Source organism: Rousettus aegyptiacus, unplaced genomic scaffold (genome assembly GCF_014176215.1).
Source record: "Rousettus aegyptiacus isolate mRouAeg1 unplaced genomic scaffold, mRouAeg1.p scaffold_m13_p_7, whole genome shotgun sequence".
NCBI lineage: Eukaryota > Metazoa > Chordata > Mammalia > Chiroptera > Pteropodidae > Rousettus > Rousettus aegyptiacus.
Genome location: NW_023416310.1, coordinates 56,882,582 through 56,906,043, shown reverse-complemented (window position 1 = coordinate 56,906,043; position 23,462 = coordinate 56,882,582). Strand labels below are relative to the sequence as shown.

The following is a 23,462-nucleotide window of genomic DNA, read 5'->3' as shown; positions in this document are numbered from 1 at the left end:
TAACTTCCTCACTGTCCACAAGCAAGCCCTTGGGAATAGGGACTGTGTGCTAACATTTTACATTAATCAATATGTACTTATGTATATTAAACTCCAGAAGGAGGGGTAATATTACTCTAAACTACAGTGTGGTATCTCATCTTTGAACTCCAAATGGTACAGGAAAAAAAACAAGCAATTCCTTAAGTACGTTCAGTAATGCACATTAAGTTTAATATCCCTTAGAGTAGCAAAGATACCTCCTGTTCAGCTCTATATCCACCAGTAGACAGTTACCTTCCAGCACCTTTTCCCTACATAGCAGAATATGAGTTCTCGATTTAGGCTCATGGGGCCAATTTTAAAACCTAAGTTCACTGCTGAACCGACAACAAGACTCTAGCAGCCAGGTGCTCTGCTCTGATTGGCTCCAGTGAGTTTTCCTGACCAGTCACCAACAAGGGAGATGGGACTACCTGATAGGCAGGGTCAGCCTCCTAAGCCCGCTGCCCGAATGCAGCAGAGTGGGGTCTGGAGACCCAGCAGGCAGCCCACGGTGGCCACCACATCAGCCCAGTTCTAAAAGGTTTTCAAAGATTGCTATTTTTTCCAATTATAAAAATAACATCGAAAATTCAAGTAATACAGAAATGAATAAAGTAGCAAGTCCCCTGTAATTTGTGGGACAGAGGGAGGAATAGGGGAGCAGTTGTATAGATCACACATGTTTGTGAAAATTTCAGTCGATTCAGAAATTAACAAAGTGGAAAGAGAAAGCCTGTTATATACATGTTGGAATTAGGGGTGTCTTCTATTACTTGAGACTTTTTTAAATGTAGCTTTTTAATATCGTTGACTCTATCAAAATGCTACTTTTTAAAATATGGTCCCCACGTGTTGTCCTCCTTCATTCCAGGCAGAGGGAACAGTGTGCGCTAAAACCCATGCCTCAGAGGGCTTTGCAAATTAGAGGAGAGAGAGAGTTGGCTATCACAGAGGATTCGGGATGGGGAATAGCAGGATGTGAGACTGAGAATGAGAATGCAAGGCCTCGATGCCACACTCAGCAAGCTCCTAAATTTGATACCCGGTTGTGCATCATTGCAACAAAACCAAACCCTCTCTCAAGTTCCCAGAATAGAGGAATTGGCTGAGGAGGCTGGCTGGTGAGGTCATGATATTCCTTCCGAATAGGAGTGAGATGGTATTCAGTACAAGCGCTCTACAGAGAAAACCCTGCCTCCAGCTTTGGTGGAAATTGATCCTTAACACCAAAGCGTTAGGATAAATTTGTGTTGTGGATGTGTATTAGCAGAAGAGGGTCTCAAAGCGGTGAGGGTGGGGCCCTGTCACCTTTGTTGATAATGTGCAGCAACTTGCAGCATTGGTGGGACGCTGCCGCCCCGTTGGACCCTGAGCTTTGGTTGCGCTGGGCCTGTTCCGCAGTAATGTAGCAGAAGTGCGGGCCTCTTGGTTGTGCATTCTGTATTTTCTGTTTAAAGCTTTCTCTTAATGTGCCACTTATTTAAAAAAGACTAACAATGGTCTCTGTGGAGATGCTTGGACACTTTGAAAATGCGGTTCAGATGTGAAATTGCACTTAAAAGGTGTTTGCAGAACAATGAGGGCACACACATTAATTTAGGTTCGGGCTGTGGTAGCAGCAGTTTGAACTTGGCTTTCTATTCTCTCAGGCAGCTAAAGACCACATATCACTCTGGGGACTGCATTCTGTGCTGTGTAATTAATTATGGCCAAATTTACTTCTGACTCTGCAAACCTACACTCACATATTTAAAGTAAGCAGAGTAACCTCGTGCTGAGTTATTAAATTAGTCCAGGCACTTGCACTTCCAAACAGAATTTTTTCTCTCCTCAGTGCTGTGCCCCTTTGCCCCCAGACTGTCCTTGAATGTCATAGACTTGAGGAAGCTGAAACCTTGACCTAGAGTTAAATGTTTAACCAAGATTCCACAACTGGTTAAAGAGATCTAGAACTGGGTTTAGGTCTTCTGATTTTTTAAACAGTTTACTGTGATAAAATATAAATACCGTAAGATTTACTCCTTTTAAGCGACCAGTTTGGTGAGTGATAGTAAGTCTATACAGCTGCACCACCATCACCAGCATTCGATTTTAGAACATTTTGTCTCCCAGGTTAGTTCCTTCTGACCTGCTTTGCAGTCAACACTACTGACTGGTTGAGTTTTTACTGTGGCATTCTTTCTATGACTTGGTTATTCAAATTTTTTTCTGCTTTTAACCAGGTAAAAGCTATGGACAGGTAACTTTAATGTGAGTTCAATGTGGCAGTAGCTTTGCCCACAGTCGCTGTTCTTATATGATGGCATCAGGTCTTCACATGTTTCAGGCACTGCAAAATGCTTAGGCATCGTAGCAGCCCTGTGAGGAAGAGACCAGATCCACAGTCTGTAAACGTGGACACCAGAGTTTCATGAGGTTAACTCAGACCCTCAGTTCACGTGGTCTATGGCTGAGTTGGGCTCCTGCCCAAGTTTGGCTAACTCCAGACCCGAAACTCTCAAACTGAATGCTGTGCCCTCTCCTGGATTTAAGAAAATAAATAAATAAATAAGGACATTGCCTTTTACTAAGAATTATACCGCTTACCTATATTTCTGAGAAGGAGTATACTAAAAATTATGAAGTAGAAATGAAAGTGGAGATTTTCCTGAGGAAAATTACTTCAATTTTTTAAAGTGATTTTTAAAAAAATTTATCACAGTTACATTGTTTAATAACATTATATAAAGTTTTAGGTATACAACTCTATAATATATCATTTGTGTATACCAGTGTGTGCGCACCACCCAAAGTCTAGTCTCCTTCTATCACCATGTATTTGACCCCCTTTACCTTCTTCATCGTCTCTCCACTTCCTTTCCCTCTGGTAACCACCCTTCTTATATCTGTGTCTATGAATTTGTTTGATTGGATTAAAATGATGTAGTGTATACGTACAATGGAATACTATTCGACCATGTAAAATAAGAAAATCCTGCTGTTTGCGCCATGGACCAACCTCAAGAGCATTATGCTAAGTGAAATAGGTCAAAGAAAGAAAAATACTGTATGATCTCACTTACATGTGGGATATAAAACAAAAAGCAAAATACTTTGATTTTTTTTAAAATACTCTGGTGAAATGTCACACTGTGGTTTTCCATGGCAAATCACCACATCATTGACATTTGGAACTACCAGATGTCTGTTTATCCTTAATTGTGGGCAGTCAGCAAGCTTAGCCTAGATGACCCTTAAAAACTGAAGGCCTCATTTCCATGCTTGGATTTGAAAGAAGTGAGAGTTCCCGTATTTTAGAGAGTCCCCAATTTTCCCTTACCTTACCCTGGGTGACTGCCATCCAGACCCCTCCATGTCCCTCCTCATTTGCCTCCTTTGGCTTCCAGCTTTGGAGCTGTCTGCAGCAGAGAAGATTAAAGCCTGCCTTTTTTTATCACAGTTCCACAAGTGAGGTTTTCCTCCCAAGGGGTTTTTCTTATGAACTTTGAAGCATAGAAGAAGAAGGAGAGAGGCTGGCAGTTTCTGATTAGAAGAAATTATCCAGGGGGCTTTCTCAGGGCTTGTTAAACATTTTTGATTGCGCTAAAACAAAAGAAAATTGCTGTGGCTTTAGACATTTTCTAGTGCCATTTGGAACATTTATTCGCTAGGGATTGATTTATTGCAGCCACTGTGAATGAGGTACAGGAAGGTTCATAGAAGACTGTTCTAAGCCTTGTACTCTGCTCACAGTATAGAAAATTAAGTTTGAAGCCTGAAATGGAGCTCTTTGATAAAATGGAAGTGGAATGAAATTTCACTCCTTCCAAATGAAACTTGTAAAGAGAAAACTTGGCAGCCTCGCAACCTTGTGCAGGTTTTCAGCTTGATCACCTGCTCTTTCCACTGAGCTTCTCTAGCTCTTTTTTGGCACTTCTCAAACAAGTTCATTTCTATCCTAGGAGATATGTAAAACCAGATGCTTGGGATGTCATTCTGTAGAGAAGAATTAGACCTTTGTTCTCTGAAAATTGCTGTTCCTAAGCTCCAGGCCCATTGTCTGGAGATGAATGGGTGTTGGATGCGCAGCCCCTCTGCCCTGCCCCCAGCAACCAGGTGTTTAGGGCTTAGGTCTTGGTTAGGGTCGGCCTCATTCTGGGGCTGCTTGGGCTATGACTGGCTCCTCGCTGAGCTTTCTCATGAAGATGCCAATTTGTGTTCAGACTCTTGTTCTCCGAGGAGTATTTGTGTGCTGCTCTCTGTCTACAGAGGCTGTGGTTTTTGGAGTTTGGGAAGTAATCAGCCTGGGTTAGCTTGTCAGCTCAGCCCTTACTGGTTATGCCAGTTTGAGCCTGTGAAGTTACATTACTGGTGACAGTCTTGCGAGGTGCCATAGGCATCGCGATGGTGAACTGAGACAGTGACTATGCATAGTGTCTCCAGCATCAGCTGAATGTCAAAAATATCAGTTTCCTGTGTCAGAACCTGGGCGAGAACCTCCAGATGTAGATGGTGTGATCTTCCCAGGTACTAATAACTTTTTGAATCTATAATTTGTTTAAAGGTGGCAGATGTGGGGGGATTTCTGCTATAATAAGATAGTTGTGTTTCTACAAAAAATTTATTATAGCAGCTTCAGACAGACGTGCGGAGGTAGTGGTGGCCATGATGTGGGGTCAAAGAGCTTCGGGACCTCAGTGGGCAGGTGGCCATGAAGGACCCTATTCGAGATGGGGTGGCTTCACAAGCTATCCCTAAAACCAGGAAATTTGAGGTAAAGCGAATGCTTGACTAGCAGGCTCCCTGAAGAGTGAAAGGCTGGAAACATTGCACAGCAGAGATCTTATCAAGTTTGTCAAGAAGCAGATGATGCTTATACAGAAAGCTAAATCAAGATGTGTAAGAATTAGGTTGAAAATATTCATCTTGACCACAGTGTCATTTCATTGTGGTTAAAAATTCATTTTTAATAGTACATTGGCTTGTTTTGTTTACCAGTGAATCCAGTAAAATCTTAGGCAGTAGTATCTATTATTTAACATTCTAACCATTTGCCTTAGATTTTTTTATTATCACATCTCTAAACTGCAGTTACTTTTGAATTATTAAAATAAAGGGAGGAAGATTTTTATAAACAATTTGTTAAAGTTAAGCACATTTTGGATTAAAGACTTAAATGTAAGACCTGAAGCCATAAAACTCCTAGAAGAAATCATAGGCAGTAAACTCTCTGACATTGCTCTTAGTAATATTTTTTTGGAAATGTCTCCTCGGGCAAGGGAAACAAAAGAAAAAATAAACAAATAGGATTACATCGAACTAAAAAGTTTTTGCACAGCAAAGGAAACCGTCAACAAAACAAAAAGACAACCTATGGAATGGGAGAAGATATTCACTTATGGTACATCTGATAAGGTGTTAATATCAAAAATATATATATATATAAGGAAATCATACAACTTAACACCAAAAAAATAATCTGATTAAAAAATGAGTAGAGCACCTGAATAGACATTTCTCCAGAGGACATCCAGATGCCCAATAGACATATGAGAAGATGCTCAATGTCACTAATCATCAGGGAAATGCAAATTTACACCACAATGAAATATCACCTCACACCAGTCCGAATGGCTATCATCAATAAATCAACAAACAGCAAGTGTTAGTGAAGATGTGGAGAAAAGGGAACCCTTCTGTACTGTTGATGGGACTGTAAATTGGTGCAACTACTATGGAAAACAGTATGGAGGTTCCTCAAGAAATTAAAAATAGAAGTACTTTATGACCCAGCAATCCCACTTCTGAATATCTGAAGAAATTCAAAACATTAATTTGAAAAGATAAGCATCCTTATGTTTGTTGCAGCATTACTTGTAATAGCCAAGATATGGAAACAGCCTAAATGTCCATCGATAGATGATTGGATAAAGAAGAAGTGGTATATGTATACAATGGAATATTACTTGACCATAAAAAAGAATGAGGTTTTACCATTTGTGACAACGTGAATGGACCTAGATGGTATTTTAAGTGAAATAAATTAGATAAAGACATATATTATTTCAGTTATATGTGGAATCTGAAAAACAAAATAAAGGAAAAAATAAAACAGAAACTCATGGATAAGGAAGACAAATTGATAGTTGCCAGATGGGAGGAGAATTGGGGGGCCGGTAAAAAAGTTGAAAGAATTAAGAAGTACAAATTGGCATTTACAAAATAATCATGGAATGTAGTGTACAGCATTTGGAATAATATAACCAATAATATTGTAATAACTATATGTGGTGTCAGATAGGTACTAGACTTATTGGGGCAATCGTAAGTTACATAAATGTCTAATCAGTATGTTGTATACCTGAAACTAATAATATCGTATGCCAACTATAATTGAAAAAAAATATATAAAAAAAATTATTCTACAAAAATCAGATGATAAAAATAATGAAACTGAGAAAAAACATAGTTGGATCAAACATTTAAAACTATATACAACAATAATAATCTTCATAACCTTACTGACACAGTTCAACAGACATGTTCAACCCTAAAAATATCCCAGTAAATATAGAACTGTGTGTGTGTGTGTGTGCGCGCGCGCACTCACACACACACACACACACACACACACACACACACACACACGTGAAAGTAGTTTGGTGGCAGGAGGTGTAAGGTAGGGCCAAGGCTGATGAATGTGGAGATGAGGACAAAAAGCAGTGATGAGGGAGAACGTCCTGCTGAGCGATTGGTTCTCAGGTGGCAGTTGGCCAGACTGAGGCAAGAGGAAGACTGTGGGGCACGTGGTCATTTGTACCACGTTGCTCTGTGGCTTGCTGTATTCAACTGGGCTAGTGTAGTTGGCATTTGATAGTTGTTCCTTGTTGATGCAAAACATTAATGTGCGGGGTAAATTGTATCTGAAACCAACGCAACTTCTGTGTTGACATGACATCGTCCCTGATTGCAATTAGAGTAATTTGCATTCCAGACTATGAAGCTCATTACCCCAACTTATAAATAAGCCTGTTTCTCATCTTGCTAGGTTGGAACCTGAAATATGAACAATTTTTTTATTATGGTAAAAAGCATATAAAATTTACCATCTTAATTATTTCTAAGTATATTTACATTGTTGTGAAACAGATTTCTAGAACTTTTTCATCTTGTAAAACTGCAACTCAACCTATTAAACAACTACCCCTTTCTCCATCCCCTCAGTCCTTGGTAACCACCATTCTACTTTCTGATTTTCATGAATTTGACGAATTTAGATACTTTATGTACATGGAATCATAACAGTATATGTCTTTTTGTGGCTGGCTTATTACACTTAGTATAATGTCCTCAAGGTTTATTCATGACAGGAATTTGTAAAACACGAAATTTTAAACTCATCAAAGTATGTTTTCTACCCCCAAATTTATTTGAACAAGGTCAGCCTGGGGTTGTAGGAGGTGGGGGTTCTTCTTGCTTCACTTATGTAATAAAATAAATATTCTTGTTGAGTTTATCTCCTTGTCTTCTGATTCTCCTAGGTTTTTCAAGTTTCTAGCATAAATTAACTCTTACAAGCATCTGGTCTGTGTTAAAAGACAATAATCAAAAGGGGAACTATGTCAGACATTACAGGGCAAAGTGTCAGATGTAAATTTCTAATGTCTGAGAGTATTTTAAACTTAGATTGGTTTGATTCCATTCCAGAGAGCTCAGAAATATGCTCAGCAAGTTTTGCAAGAGAAATGCCGACCCAATTTCGCCAAGAAGTCAATGGCACGCTTGTTTGAGACGTATAAGATGGACTTACTGCCTTTCGTGAAGAAGGCCCCCAGAGTGAATGAGGCCGAGTACAAGTATGATCCTCCTTTTGGGTTCCGGCAGTTCTCCAGTAAAGTCCAGACTCTCTTGGAAGTATTGCCTGAGCATGACTTTCCCGAACACTTGAAAACAAAGAGCTGTAGGCGTTGCGTGGTAATTGGAAGCGGCGGAATACTCCATGGACTAGGACTGGGCCATGCCCTGAACCAGTTCGATGTTGTGATAAGGTACATTGGTTTTAAACCAGCCTTTCTCCTCTAGGGTTAAATTCACTGCTGTTGGTCAGTGCAGCACCAAGAACAGTAAGGGACACAAGCAGCCTGCATGTCTCTGCCGTTAGAGGACTTAACCGTTTGAGAAGCTGAAACAAAACCATGAAATGATTAAATGCCCGTACTGTGCTGTACTGACCCTAATTTGGCAAAACCTTTTCAGAGGAGGTGAGTTGGAGAAGGATGAATAGATTCAGTTAAGCCAACAAAGGCAGTAGACTGAGTCAGTGGGATACCTGGCCTCTGGGAGCAGGGCTTGGTGTGGGGCAGCCCTGTAAGGCCACACGACTGGCATGCACAAAGCACACAGCGGACTTTGAACACCACACAACGTGGTTGTAACACGTCTAACCTCGATTCTTCTTGGTTTGGCTAGTTAAAAATTATTTTTCTGATTGTGAAAGTAAAACATGTTCATTCTTGAAGGTTAAAAAAATACAGAAAAATATAGGGAAGAAAATAATCACTCATGACACAAATAACCAACCACTACTAATTTGCTTTATTTTTTCCACTTTCCTATACACATAATAATGAGTGCATTTATATTCTTATGAAGTACTTTGGTTTTTTTTAACTTAATATTATGAATAATTTCTGAGGTCATTAAATATCCTTCGGAAAACCATCTTTACTAAGTATTTAACATTCCTTTAAACGAGTGTATCATAAGTTATTTAGCCACTCTCCTATTGCTGGACATCTAGAATGGTTCCAGTTTCTTTGTTATTGTGAAAATGCTTTGCATATTGTCATATAGGTCTTTATGTACATCTCTGATTATTTCCTAGGAAATAGTTCCAAGAATTTTTAGAATTATTGGCTTAAAGATATTTGAATATTTTTAAGGCTCTTGTTATATTTTAGTAAATTGTCCCTGTCTTGAGGGTATGCAGAACCAAGAGCATGATGAAAGTTGGGTCTTAATTAAGTTTGTCAGGCAGTAGGATATGGATTTGATTGAAGGCAGGAGAGAATATGGATGGGAGCCTGGTATACAGGTTGCAATAGGGCATGCAGTGTGGGCCTGGTGTGAGGCAGAGAAAAAAGAAATAGAGGCTAAGGATCAAATATGAGAGGTATTTTGGAAAAGTAAATTATAAGACTTTCTGACAGTTTTAACAGTTAATATCCAAAGATACCAAGATTTCTAGTCTGGGCATCTAAGACAACAGTAGAACCACTGTAAGAAATGGAGCCATTGAGGGAAATCTCTGGTTAGGGATGGAGGGTGATAAGATCCATTTCCAATATTTTGAGCTAAAGGTGATGATGATAGGTTCACGTAATGCCTTTGTCCCCAGTAGCTGAGATCTTGGGCAAGTTTCCTAACTGTCCTGTGCCCATTTCCTCATCTGCAAGCAGAGGCAGTAATAGCACATACCTTACAGCAGTGGTCCCCAACCTTTTTGGCACCAGGGACCAGTGCCCCTATGAGAATCTAATGCCCGATGACCTGAGGGGGAGCTGAGGTGGTGATGGTAGCTCTGGGGAGCAGCTGCAAATACAGATGAAGCTTCCCTTGCCTGCACTCCTGCTGTGCAACCTGGGGAGGGGGGGAGGTTCCGCGGTTGGGGACCCCTCCCTTACATGGTAGATAAAATGAGAAGATAAAATGAGTTAACTGATTTAAAGCACTTAGAATAGTGTCAGGCTTGCAGTAAATGTTCAGTAACTATTAGCAGCTATTTTTGGAGAATTACTAGGAAGGTAGGGGTTAAGGGGGAGAGGTAGAGAGTATATCATGTTTATAGGAAAGAACCAGATTTTTGTAAGGACCAAGAGATAGAAGAAACAACTAAGAACCAAGTTTTAGGGCTAAAGGTACCATAGGCCCCAGTGACCAGAAAACATTAATGGCGTGAAGTGGGAGTGTAAAGGTTGGGGTGAAGGCAGCTGTAACTGCTGCCTTTGACTGGCAGTTGTCTGTGTGTCAGTGTGTGTCATGTGCCTTACATGTCCTCATTCCCTGGTGAAATCTTCACTATTGGCCAATGTCATAGGTGAAGACATCATAGGACCCAGGGTCCAGGCCAAAACCCAGCATTCCAAATTCAGGATTTTGAGGCTTCCAGAACCTCAACCCTGGCCATCTGTGAGCAGCTGACTGGTCTTCTGTATACATGCACCACTGGAGGAGGGTGGGGGTGACAGGCAGGATCCCATGGCCATCTATGGTGCAAGACGGGTATGGGAGAAGAGGTGCCGACAGCACTCTGGGCCAGAGGAGAGATGTGGAAGAGAAGGGTGGCCTTGAGCAGAAGAACAGTGGGATTTGGCTCTTCAGGGAGGAGAAGGGCGGGCAGGGAGATGTAGGTGGAGCCTCACCTGGCAGGAGGAGGGCGCAAAGGAGTCTGGGAAGGTGCCCAGTGCAGGCAGGTGCCAGACTGGGGGGCGTGGGCTTTATGAGTAGGGACTAAGAAGCCACTGAGCATTGGGGACAGAGAAAGGGTGACTTAGCATGATTATGGCGGAGATGAATTAAGCCGTTTTTTGGGTAACTTTCAGGCTTAAAGTGTTTTTAAACTTAACAGAAATGTTGCCAAAATAGTATAAAGAACTCCCATTCACCTTTCTTCCAGATTTCCCAATTGATAACGCTTTATCACATTGGCTTTATAATTTTCTCTCTATATATACTATTCATTTCTGAGCCCTTTCAGAGTTAATTGCAAATATCTAGCTCCTTTACCCCTAAATACTTTAGTGTGTGTTTCCTAAGAAGAATCAGGACATTCTATTACAGAACCACAGGGAATATGAAGACTTAGGAGATTAACACTGATACAGTAGACCTTATGTACAGTTTTTATTGAGATTTCATCAGTTACTCTAATAATGTCCTTTATTTAACCCATTTCCAGTTTGCCCCATGAACACTCGCTGGCAGCTGCATGGTTTACCCCAACGTAACTCATGATTATAGTCCAAACCTCACTCCGCAAAGTTTGCCACGAAATATCTCACTTTTATTATTATTTTCACATCGCTCTAGTATATCAATAGTCTTTGGAAACAAATGACATCATTCTATTTATAGCATTCTGTTTTTAGCAGTGGTATTTCCATTTACAAAATACAGTAACCCTCAAACGCTGAAAATGTCAAATCCTAGAAAACATAAAATTCCTATGTGTGATATAAACATTGTTCTCGAACAGCTGTTACTGAAGATTCATTTGATGAATCCAATTTATGTATACATTTCTGTTACATTAGGATTAGAGACAAATTCTGTTTAGAAATGACTCCAAGAACAGTTTTTATATTGTGTTTTCACATTGAAAACCAGTCAGATTTGCTTCAGCCTCAAAGAGCAAGTTTATGTAAAATTAACAGTGGCAGAGAGCGGCACTTTTTTATTCTAAACAGGAAAACAGTTTGGTGTCTGAGATCTAGAACAGGAAGTGGCAGCGGAATAGAAAAGAGAGGTTATATACAGGCATCAGAATACAGGTGAAGAACCAGACTACAAAATTGTGTAACAGAGGGAGTGGTATTGATTAGAGAAGAATTCTTAGAATTTTCCCTAACACAACCATGCTGGTAAAGCCTTCACTGATCTAAGGGTGTGTAAGTTCCCCCAAATCCTTGCTTTAAAACCAGTTGCACCTGGCCCAATGCTCCCCTTGGTCTGACCTGCCCGTATATCTGCCACTCATGTCTGTCCTGCCCTGGTTTCTAGGTTTTCCTCTCTGATTACCTTTTTGAAATTCTAGCATGAGCCACTAATATATGAGTACAATGGGATGCTTGCAAGGAAACATTGCTAGTGCCAAGAGAAGACCAAAACATTTTTGGATTGGCTTAAAATGGCAGGACCAGAGAGAATCGCTTGACATTCAGAGATTAGATTCGGGCATCCCTTACAGGCTGAAGGCTGCTGCGTTCATCAAGCATCTGGAAAGGGCAGAGCTGTGAGGGGCAACAAGGATGCTGGAGGGACACGCTATCCCCAACCACATACTCATTCCCAGTCCTAAAAAAGGTGTGGAGAAACACAATGAGGGGATTTTTTTTTTTTATGTGTGTGATATAATAAGATAGTTGATGGCTTGCTTTGTCAATTTATTTTGTCCTTTTTATTTAAATAGGTTAAACAGTGCACCAGTTGAGGGGTATTCAGAGCATGTTGGAAATAAAACTACTATAAGGATGACTTATCCAGAGGGTGCCCCACTGTCTGATCTCGAATATTATTCCAATGACTTGTTTGTTGCTGTTTTATTTAAGAGTGTTGACTTCAACTGGCTTCAAGCAATGGTAAAAAATGAAACGCTGGTAAGCACTAGAAATTCAGCTATCAAATATGTCTTTGTAAAAAGTGAAGGGGACTCTAATTGTAATTACAGACTTACTTTTAAACAAACAATGGAATGCATACTTTTGTGTTATCTTTTAAATAACCACTCCCTTTGTAGGAAGCCCTCAGAACTCCTTGCTGCAAAGTGCTTTCAAAACCTGATTGAGTCTCGTGTGGAAATTGTCATCAGTACTTAATGGGAATATCAAGTTTTTGACCAAAATTACTTTAATAAGATTGATGACCCAACTTATTCACCAGATGTGAACTTATATGGCTTTTGGCTGTTTGTAGAAATTAGATTTACATGGATTAATGTAAACCATTATTGAGGATATTCAAGAATATACATAAAATCTCTGAAGAACATTCTCAAAGAGATTCTCCAAAAATGCTTTGGTTGGCAGTGCTCTTATAGAAGTAAATTCTCAGCATCCCAGAGGGCCAGATGTGGAAGAGACGGCCCTCACCTCGTGTCATTCCTTTTGTTTGTCTTTACAATGGTCAATCGCATTATAGTCCCACCCATTATGTATTAGAAGCCAGCTGTCATGGCATGTGTGTGCATTTATATACACTTGCACACACTAACTGTATGCCACCTTCATAAATCAGGTCTTTTAGAGTTGCTTTTTTGAGTTGAGGTACTGAATGTGCAAAGGTCTATGACTTTGCTACAGACTGCATGCCCACAAAGGGTGACGGCCACAGCCTGGTGGGATTATCAGGGGATGCATTTTCACCCTCCACCGATTGGATGACTTTATTATATTATATTATAAATACCCCTAATGATTACTTGCTTTCTTTCCTTAGCCATTTTGGGTACGACTCTTCTTTTGGAAGCAGGTGGCTGAAAAAATCCCATTACAGCCGAAACATTTCAGGATTTTGAATCCAGTTATTATCAAAGAGACCGCCTTTGACATCCTTCAATATTCAGAGCCTCAGTCAAGGTTCTGGGGCCGAGATAAGGTATTTTTCTTGCTACTGAAATTTAACTGTTCTCTGTGTTTGAGGGGCGACTTAGGCTCAGCGGTACACCCAGAAGCACCTTCTGGTGCTCCAGGCGTGTTGGCCACTCTGCCTCTTGGCTTCCGGGTTCCTCATTGTTTAATTGACCTACTCCTGGGGATTCCTCTTTAGCATAGTCAGCACGGTAACACTTAGGTCACTGGGATATTATTTAAGATATTCCAACTCCGATACTCCATGTAACTAACTGCAGGACCCTGAAAGGCACTGTGGTGGTCTGGAAAGTTCTGTTTACATTTTATAGCTCTGCAGGTAGTTAGGTGAGAATTGACATTTATCAGCACTTTATAGATGGTAAATTCAGCCCTAAAGGCAGTGCTTTTCTGTTGATGTCTAGGTCCCACCCAGACATTCTGATTTAATTGGTCTGTGCTGTGGTCTATACATTGGGATTGTCAGAGTTCTACAGGTGATTTTATTTTGTAGCCTAATTTGAGAATCTTTGAACTATACGCTGTTCATTGCAGTCAGTTCTTTACCAGCAATTAGGCTGTGCAGCTACTAGGGGGATGAAGAGGTTTTTATTACCTATTTCTTCATGATCTGAATAACTAGACCTATGTCTTTAAACTTTTTACTAAAGCAGTGGAAATCATTCTTAAAATTTTGAGCAAAACCTCTAGGTAAAGGAAAGCAAGGGATTTTGAAATGTAGGGGCTGCCGCTCACACCCATGGCCTGACATATTTCCTAAGAGGCAGGGCCTGGTCAGGGTCACAGTTTGCAAATACTGAGCTAAACAATTAGGGATAGGCAGATTGCCAGGTTCTTCTACTTGCCCTATGAATCAAATTCTAATTATCAAGATTCTTGAAAACAGCTTCGTAAATTTTAAAGGAAGAATTCTGTGGTTATTAAGGAAAACAAACACCTAATAAGCTCCTTGAAAACAAAACCTAGTTCTTTACCATGATAAGTGACAGCTAAATTCAACTCTGGCTCCGGGCTTGACTACCCAGCTCACCTGAGACGGGTCACAGTGACATTCATACTTCTATCAGGCCACCATTTTCCTCGGGTTCTCCGGCCTGTGGTGTTTTCCTCCCTTTCCATCCATGGCGAGCCCACGAAGGCCATGTAGTTCTGCCCATTGGACATGGTCTTAGAACTTTTAATCTGTTAGCATCACTTTTAACAAAACAGATTTTTTAAAAAAAGACAAATAGACTTTGGCAAGATTCTTTAAGTTATGAAGGAGTTTTACTGTAAATATACTTTGGTATTTTTCAATATTTTTAGATTTCTGTACTTTTTAAATCGCCCTATTTCTTCATTACACTCCATAGTATTTTTTAAGGACAGGCAAATGCTCATTTGTCTGTTTATATGTATATTTTACTGAAAAAAGTAATCTGAAAAATGGACAGTCTTGATTACATAAAATATGTAGTTGCTGAATGACAAAAGGTATTAGAAACAAAAGTTAGAACACAAAATAATTGGGGAGAAATGTAGCATATATATGACAGTAAATATTCTCAAAGTACAAAGAGATCTTATGAAATCAAAAAGAGAAAGGTGAACAAATAAAAATAAGAGGAAAGGATATGAACAGACATTTCACAAAAGAAGAAATTAATACAGCCAATGTTCGACTTCACCAATAATTAAATAAAAGCAAATTAGGACCAAATGACTTTTTTTTTTTCCTTTTGCCCACTACCAAAGTTTTAAAAGCTTGATAATGTCTATGGGTTTTTTTAAAAGATTTTTATTAAAATATAGCTAACACGACATTGTTTTAGTTTCAGATATACACCATAATTATTCAACTTTTATATACCTAACGAAGTGATCACCGTCGTAAGTCCAACAACCATCCGACACCATACAACACTGTCACAATATTACTGACTATATTCCCTGTGCTGTACACTACATTCACATGACTTATTTATTTTATACCTGCAAAGTTGAACCTCTCATTCACCTTCACACTACCCCACCCCCATGTTTTTGATTTTTTAATTATAGTTGACATTCAATATTTTATGTTAGTTTCAGGTGTACAGCATAGTTGTTAGACATATAATTTACGAAGTGATCCCTATGACTAGTCTAGTATCTACCTGGTACTGTGCATAGTTATTACCATATTATTGACTATATTCCTTATGCTTTACTTTACAATCCCATGACTGTTTTCATAACTACCAATTTGTACTTCTCAATCCCTTCACCTTTTTCATCCCATCCCCCCAAACTCCCTCCCATCTGGCAGTCATCAGTTTGCTCTTGTTATTATTACAAAAAATCTTAGGTGGGTAGGCAGTAAGAGAGCAGGAAGTATGAATGAGGTAGAGCTGAGAAGCCTGAGTACTTAACAAATTGGGCTTTGAGGAAAGAAATCTGATAAAGATGTTGAATTTAGTTCTTAGCTTGTAGGTGGAATTATAAGTGGGCACTTTTTCTGGAGGATAGTCTAGCAATAGATCTCACTTTTAAATATGAATAATCTTTGACCCAATAATTTTGCTGTAAAATTTTTAGTGTAAGGAAATAAGAGCAATCTGAAAAGATGGATATTCTAAGATGCTCACCATGACGTTAATAGCAAAGGCCTAAATACAGCCTAAACAGTCATCATTAGGAGATTATACAAACATTATATAGTCGATGCAATATTGTGTGACTGTTAAGGATGGAGAAAAACTAATTAATGGATATAAAAATACCTTCACAATATATTAAGCAAGAAAATGGAGTTATAGAACATTTATGCAGTCACATTTTTGTTTAAAAATAAAAATGTGTATATAGAAATGCACAAGACAAAGCTTAGAAATAAATATCAAACTCTGAAGAGTGCCCTTCTCCGGAGGGTGGGTTTATCGAAGACTTTTACTTTCTATTTTCTAATCCATTTTTTTTATTAATTGAACATGTTTTTATTTTTATAATTGACGAGATATTTTTCTTTTGAATAAAAACAGTAACTTACAAGATGACTTCTGATAGAAAATTCCAATGTCAGAAACTTCTTCGTGACCTTCCACAGAGAGAGGAGTCTGCTGGATAATCTTAGGGGCTGTGTTCTGGCAATAACATGCTTTGGGGAGTTTTGGACGGTTTCAGAGTTTCTCTCCATACATTGCCCCTGTGAACAGCTGGTTTCATACACTCCTTCTACAAGCTCTGACAGAGTATTTCCAATGTGCTGGATGCCATGCCAGCCACAGGGGCCTAAGGCTAAACAGGAGAAATGATTCCTCTAGGTTGATTTCTCTCGATTTCTATTTCCAAACATGCAGAATGACTGTTGAGTTCCTTTTTAACAAGCGAGGTTAGCTTTGAAAGGTAGATACAACATACCGAGGAGCAGGAAACTGTTTTTAATGAATGGTGGGTTTGGTAGATGCTAAATCTATGAACTGTGAGGGGTTCACTGTTGTTCCAGTTTACAGAAAAAGAGAGTTACTTCTGGAAGCCACAGACTTAGCTAGGATGAACAGAGGGGGTACATTCGTACCTACAAAAATATACAACAGAATATCAATCAGTCGGTCAGCCATAGCCTTCAGAGAAGGCTTAGACAGCTGCAGGGCCTTCTCCGTTCCTCTGCCCTGTGTGCTGTCTCTATCCAAGCTTGGGATGGAGATCCTGAAAGCAGGATTCCAGATTTGCAAGTGGCAAAGTATCGGCCATGAGGAGATGTGGTACCGTCAGAATACAAAATGGTTGAGACATTCAGCACCCAAAGCCAAAGTCAGCAGGATACATTTTGGAAGGAACAAATGTGAAAGCCCTTAATTTGGGCCTAAAAATGTACTTGCCCAAACATAGGGTGAGCAGAAACTGACTTAGCAGCTGTTTATGTGAAAATGGCCTGGAAGTGTTACTTGCCAGAAAAGCAAATGAGGGCCATAAATGAGACATAGCTTCAGTTAAGGGGTGAGCACAGCCTTCACCAGTGGGGTTGAGGCAGCCATTGGTGCCCACCAGGAAGGGACAGACTTCAGAAACCATGTCCCAAGAAAGACTGTGGAAGGTCCTGTGGCCTCTTATCTTGGAGCAGACCTTAGATATTTGTCATGTGAAAGAGGAAATGGACTAGTTTTGCAATGTTGTCATCGTATATAGGACCATTGGGTAGAAGTTGAGAAAAACACCTCTTGGCTTGAAGCAGGAGGAACGGCCAGGCTGCCTCTCGGTGGTGTTAAAAGTATTCATATCACAGACCATGTTTTAGAATCCTGACTTGGATGGAAAATCAGACTTTAGAAATCTGCGATAGAGAAAATTGTGTGATGTTTAAAATTGCAGCTCCCAATGCAGTCTTTATTACTTCGCATGGCATGAATACTATTTGGGAAGCAGTGAATTGTGCTAATAAGACTTTTTTGTTTTTTCTCTTTTTTCAGAACATCCCCACAATAGGTGTCATAGCCATTGTCTTAGCCACACATCTTTGTGATGAAGTCAGTTTCGCAGGCTTCGGATATGACCTCAGTCAGCCTGATACACCTTTGCATTACTTTGACAATCTCTGCATGGCTGCCATGAACTTTCAGACCATGCATAATGTGACAACGGAGACCCAGTTTCTCCTGAAGCTGGTCAAAGCTCAGGTGGTGAAGGACCTCAGCGGAGGCATCCACTGTGAGTTTTGAACACAGAAGACCTCACTTGAAAATGTAACTCTTGACTCTGAAGGCTGTTTTTCATGGCCTTCTTGATACATTTTATCCTACAAATACTTGGAAGTGCAGCTGGTGTTTTTAACTTTTAATTTAAAAACAAAACAAAACAAAAAACCAGTTTGCTTTTTCCACTCTTTCCACCCTATTTATTTGAGATTTGTGTTTTTGCACAAAATTTTGTAAATTAATTGGAAAGACTTTTCAAGGTGAATTGTATGTAATGATGTTTCATTGTAGTTTAAGAAAGTTAATTTGTAAAAACTCTGTCCATGTCTCATGCACATAGAATACCAGGTGATTAAGTGGAAGGAGAAGGGAGGTCAGCCTTTGAAGAGATCCCTGAATGCCCGATTCTGGTTGTTTCTCTGGTTCTCTCTGTGCTGTGACGGATGTTGGGGGCACTTCCAGAATAACGTGCTCAACAGCTGAACCCTCGGCTGGTTTGGCCATGCCGCAGTATGAGGCCTGAGCCAGTTGGGGAGTTCAAGTCCCTCTCCGTTGGTCTGCCTCCTGCCACGAGATGTGCAGGAATCAACCAGAGGAACTGTCCTGGAGGTTCCCCCGTCCAGAAGAGATGCAGAAGACATTTCCTTTGTTCTCTCAGCACTGCAAATCTGCCCAGGGCTGCAGAAGCTGCTGTCTCCCCTGTGATTATGACAACGCGTGAATTTCTTGGGAGTTTTGTACTGCCCTTCCAAAGCACTTAAATGTTAATCTAAGGTGTTCCATCTGAAATGGCTTATAAAAATTAAGATGGAACCTCTTATTATGCGGAATGGTGGAAGAATAAATCCTTTCCAAGAATAACCACATTTTCTGAAACACTGAAATGAAATCCTCCCAGTGTTATAAATTACCTATTTAAAAACTTTTTGTTTAAATGCCTACCGGACAGTGTGTACCAGGCAGTGTGCTGGTCGGAAAAATAAATTTTAAAAAATAAAAATTTTTGAGGAACTCTCACAGTATAGTTAATTTGAGTGCCTTTTAAAAAAAGAGAGAGAATATAAGTCTATAAGTCTACCTGAAATATCCTTCTTGGAGGCTGCTAGATGGAGCCCTCACTGTGGATGCCAGCAGCAGGAGACAGAGAATGAAGGCTGCCTTGTTTTGCCAGGGGCCTCATCCCAGATGGCTGTGAACTCTTGGAGAGATGTTGGGTGTTGGAGGCTTACTCCCAGAGAACAGCTTGTTCTAGCTTTTGTCTCTTCATTGCCCTTGGCTCTGCTGTCAGACCTGCTGCATCCCTGCTCTGTGTCTCCTGCTGCTCCCGCTCAATTCTAGTTTCTTTTAACTGTTTCTGCAGCCCCAGGGCAGTTCTAACTCCCAACACCTGCTGCCTCCTCAGCCTGAGCAAGCAGGTCAGGAGCCAGGTGATAGCATTCAGCAGAGTCCCTTGGATCTCCAGGTCTCTGGATCAGCTCAGAGCAGTCTGTATAACAAAATATTTCTCTGGTTTTGTGTCTTAAAATTTATCATAGGTTTTGCTTTCTACTTTATAAGATATTATTTAAGAGAAAATGCTTTAAATTTCTCCCCAGTTAAATGACTTAGTTTTAAAGATCAAGACTTGGGAAGATGGTCCACAGCCATCTTGTGACTCAGGTAGGGCCAGGCCTCCACCGCACATCTCCAGCCCCTCATCCTTCATGGGCTACTACTGAAAGCCTGATTTCTTTTTTCAAGCCAGGGTTTGTAACTTCCTGAAACAACTTTCTCACTGTTGTGAGCGCCTCTTCGTGGCCTCCTGTGGACTCATGTCCTTCCAAGGCTGCTGAGACATGCACAACTCCGTGCCCAGCACTTAGTCAACTTGCAGCAAATGTCAGGCCTGGTCCGTCCCCACCCCTCCTCATCTCTGTCCTTTTCTGCATCCTTATATCGCTTTACCCACAACTCTCAATGTTTAATTACTAGCAGGCAGTAAGTGCCCTAAATGAATCAAAAGGTATGTTTTTTTCAAAGGCCTTTTCTGGAGTCCCTCAGCCAATCAGCGTTGATCAGAGGCCACCTTCAGGAACCTTGCACTTGGGCGGTGATTTGTTGGAAGCTGCTTCTTTGCTTCAGAGTTGCTCCTTCCTCACCCCCCCCCCCCCGCCCGCTCTCGCTTTTCTGAAAACAGAGGTCTAGGTGCTTCAGGATGTCACAAGGCTGATCTCCAGTGACTGAGGTATCAACTTTCTATAGCTTTGCAGGCACACATGCACATGGTTATAATCATTGCTTTCGAGGCAACTTAGGACAACTTATACATGTTATGTATTTTGACATAACTTCTTACTGGAACTTTGAGCCACAGAAAATCATCAATCAACTTTAGGGTTCTTGTTTTTGTTTTTCTCTCCTACAGAGAGCCTATTCTCTCCAGAAACCTAGGCTGGCCTTTGAAAAAATGCTTTGGAACGGGGATGGGTACCTCCTGATGACATCTCGTGTTTTTAGGCAAAGCTAAACTGGGATCTAGACAACTTATGTGTTCTAGGTGTTACCTTGCCTGTTTTATTGCTCCTTTTGTGTCACTTTTTTTTTTTTTTTTTCATTTCTGAGAGTAAAAATAAGGCATTGACCATGTCTATTTCCACAGTTTTGGTGGCTGGGGGTGAGGGCAGTGTCATCATTTGTTGGACCCATTAGTTACAATAAGTTGTCAAACCAACTTTTTTGCTTATGTTGAACCTTTGGGCCATCAGCAGTTCTTCAGGTTTGTGCTACAGGGGCTTAGTTGTAAAAGTAAAAGCAAAAGCCGTGGTCACATGCTAGTCTCCCCAGGTTATTAAAGATTTCTAAAACCAAGACCACTTTGTTTTAGCTACATCTAACCCCAGCGGTTGGGACTTGATATCAAAGGGATTGTTGAATTTGCCTTATTACTGTCTCAAGAGAAACTTTCAGCCCAGTATTGTAGGAAGATTGAGAAATGCTGACTGAGTCTCTTCCTTGGCAGGTTTACAGCATCCATCTGTGTGGGTTATTTTTTCATCTGTTCTTTGAGACACTTCAGTTAAGTTTATTGAAAAAGAAGAAAAGGAACAATGCCTGTGATTTAGCAGAATTCCCCTTAGAATGAAGTGAGCTTTTAATATGCTTGAGTAGCAAGCAGGAACCATGTGACACCAGGGACTTCTTTTATTCACACACATGGTAACAAAATTTCCCTCAAACAAAAGACCCTGTGTTTGTTGCCTGTGTCACCAAGGCCCTTGTTCCCAGGCTCTGACCCTGATGAAGGCGCCCCCGACGACCACACACTCAGCTCTCAGAGCAGGACAGACAATAAGGGAGGTGGACACAGGACACAGAGCACGCCAAAAACAGGTCCCCCTGCTCCCCTTGGAGATTGAGGCACCCTGGCCCAATCGTATGAATTTTTCTTCTCTGCTTTCCCACTTCCCAAGATCTTTTTGGACAGCATGGATTTGTGTTCTCAAAACATGGTATTTATCTGTTCTTTACTTACAACCAACACTCAATATAAATCAAGTAAATTGGGAAGGAGAACTATTCATTAAACATGCACACTCAAATTTTATTGACTAGAAATTAATGTTCCCCAAAAAGAAATTGCAGTCTTAGTAGTCTGACTTTCATTATCAGAATGATTAGATTTGACTAATTTCCAACATTAAATTTCAACCATTTAGCAAGAAGAAAAGCATCCATATCAGCAGGCTATGCTGCAACAAGAATAAATAACATGCTATGAAATTTAGCATGTTATTTATTCTTGTTCAAAAGTAGATTTTTCCAATGAACTGCTTCAATAAAGCATGCAGGAAGGAAGGCAGGTTTATCAATTTCCTTCTGTCTGGAAGAAGTGAGATGTCAAGTGTTGTCCGTGTGTCAAGCTACCTTCCAAGAGTTGGCAGATGTAGCCATTATAGCCTTTATGCAGCTTGAAATGTTAACAAAATGAATTTTCAGAAAGTGTAAACATTAAAGAAGCTGTTCAGTAGGGACCTCATAGCAATACTAATAACTGTACGCTAAAAATTTGTAACTTCTAAAAGAGCAATATATTCCCACTGTATCCTCTGTTACCTGGCTTATGTTTTTTGACTCATTGAGGGAAATCAGTTACAAGAAAAACTGATACTAAAAACGATGAGTTTATTTGAAATGCTGGTGATATCCTCAATTTGAAAGACTAAATTACCAGACAGTAATATGAATATGACAGATGACTAAGGAAAGAGTGTGTGCAGCGAGGGCCAGTTGAAGGAGATTAAGAACAATAGTCAAACACAGAAGTAGCTACCCATAACATATCAAGATAGTGCTTATTCAGGATGGGAAGAAATTGACTATCAGCCCTAGAGCACTGAGAATTCATGAGTACATCTGTACCTAACTGGCAGAATTTTATTCTTTATTCCATTCATCGTACCTACAACAAGGCCTTGACTATTGTGGGCATCACATAAATATGTTTTTATTGATTTGATACTGTTAATGAAATTTAAAGATGGGCAGCTGCTGGTCTAAGACTGGAGATAAAATGGAGAGCTCTAGGGTCTAGACACTGGGTGAACAGTGTCTTTTATGCCAGGAAGAACAGAATACAGGAAACTAAAGCAATAAATGAACGTGGTCACTTTTTCTGTATATAATTGTCCTAGTGATTTAAACGACATTTTTAAAATATGCCAAAAGCTGAGTAGGCCTGTATAATGGCTGTATATATATCCATACATTTTGGAAAACCAACTTATTGCTGAAGTTTCCAAAATAGGTTTGTACCTTATCTTTTCAAAGACCTACTGTGTTATTGTGATTTATAATTAGAAATACCCATTTGGCCTTCCTTTTTTGTCATAGAGCTCCCAGAACCCTTGGAAGTTCCTAAGTATGAGAGACATAAAGGTGATTGTTGTTACATGTATGATGACTTTTGGGAAGCACCTAAGGATGGGGGCCAGTCGCCAACAGTGCCAACCGAGTAATCAGAAGGTTGGAACTTTCAGTCCCATCCCCTGGCCTCCAGGGAGGGGAGAGAGGCTGGAGATTGAATCAGTCACCAGTGGCCAATAATTATCTGCCTATGTAATGAAGCCCATATAAAACCCCAGAAGGATGGGGTTCAGAGAGCTTCCAGGTTTGTGAACACATGGAGGTGTGAAGAGAGTGGTAAATCTGGAGAGGACAAGGAAGGACCTCGCCCCATCCCCATACCTTGCCCTATGTCTCTCTTCCGTCTGGCTGTTCCTGAGTTGTATCCTTTTACAATAAACCAGTGATCCAGGAACATTTCTCTGAGTTCTGTGAGCCACTCTAGCACATTAATCCAACCTAAGAAGGGGATCTTAGGAACCTCTGACTTAGAGCCAGTCAGTCAAAAGTACAGGTAACAACCTGGACTTAATGACTGGCATCCCGAATTGGAAGGAGGGGG

General features: G+C 40.3%; 1 protein-coding gene across 1 annotated transcript in view; it reads left to right on the top strand.

The window, feature by feature from the left end:
* ST3GAL5 (ST3 beta-galactoside alpha-2,3-sialyltransferase 5) overlaps nt 1-22,110 on the top strand; it is a 59,794-nt gene extending 37,684 nt beyond the window's left edge. Inside the window, exons 4-7 of the mRNA XM_016136589.2 lie at nt 7,711-8,051; nt 12,191-12,377; nt 13,216-13,374; nt 17,795-22,110. Coding sequence (XP_015992075.1) covers nt 7,711-8,051; nt 12,191-12,377; nt 13,216-13,374; nt 17,795-18,043 — 936 coding nt within the window. The 3' untranslated portion in view covers nt 18,044-22,110. The remainder of the gene's footprint in view (nt 1-7,710; nt 8,052-12,190; nt 12,378-13,215; nt 13,375-17,794) is intronic.
* Nucleotides 22,111-23,462: the final 1,352 nt, after the last annotated feature.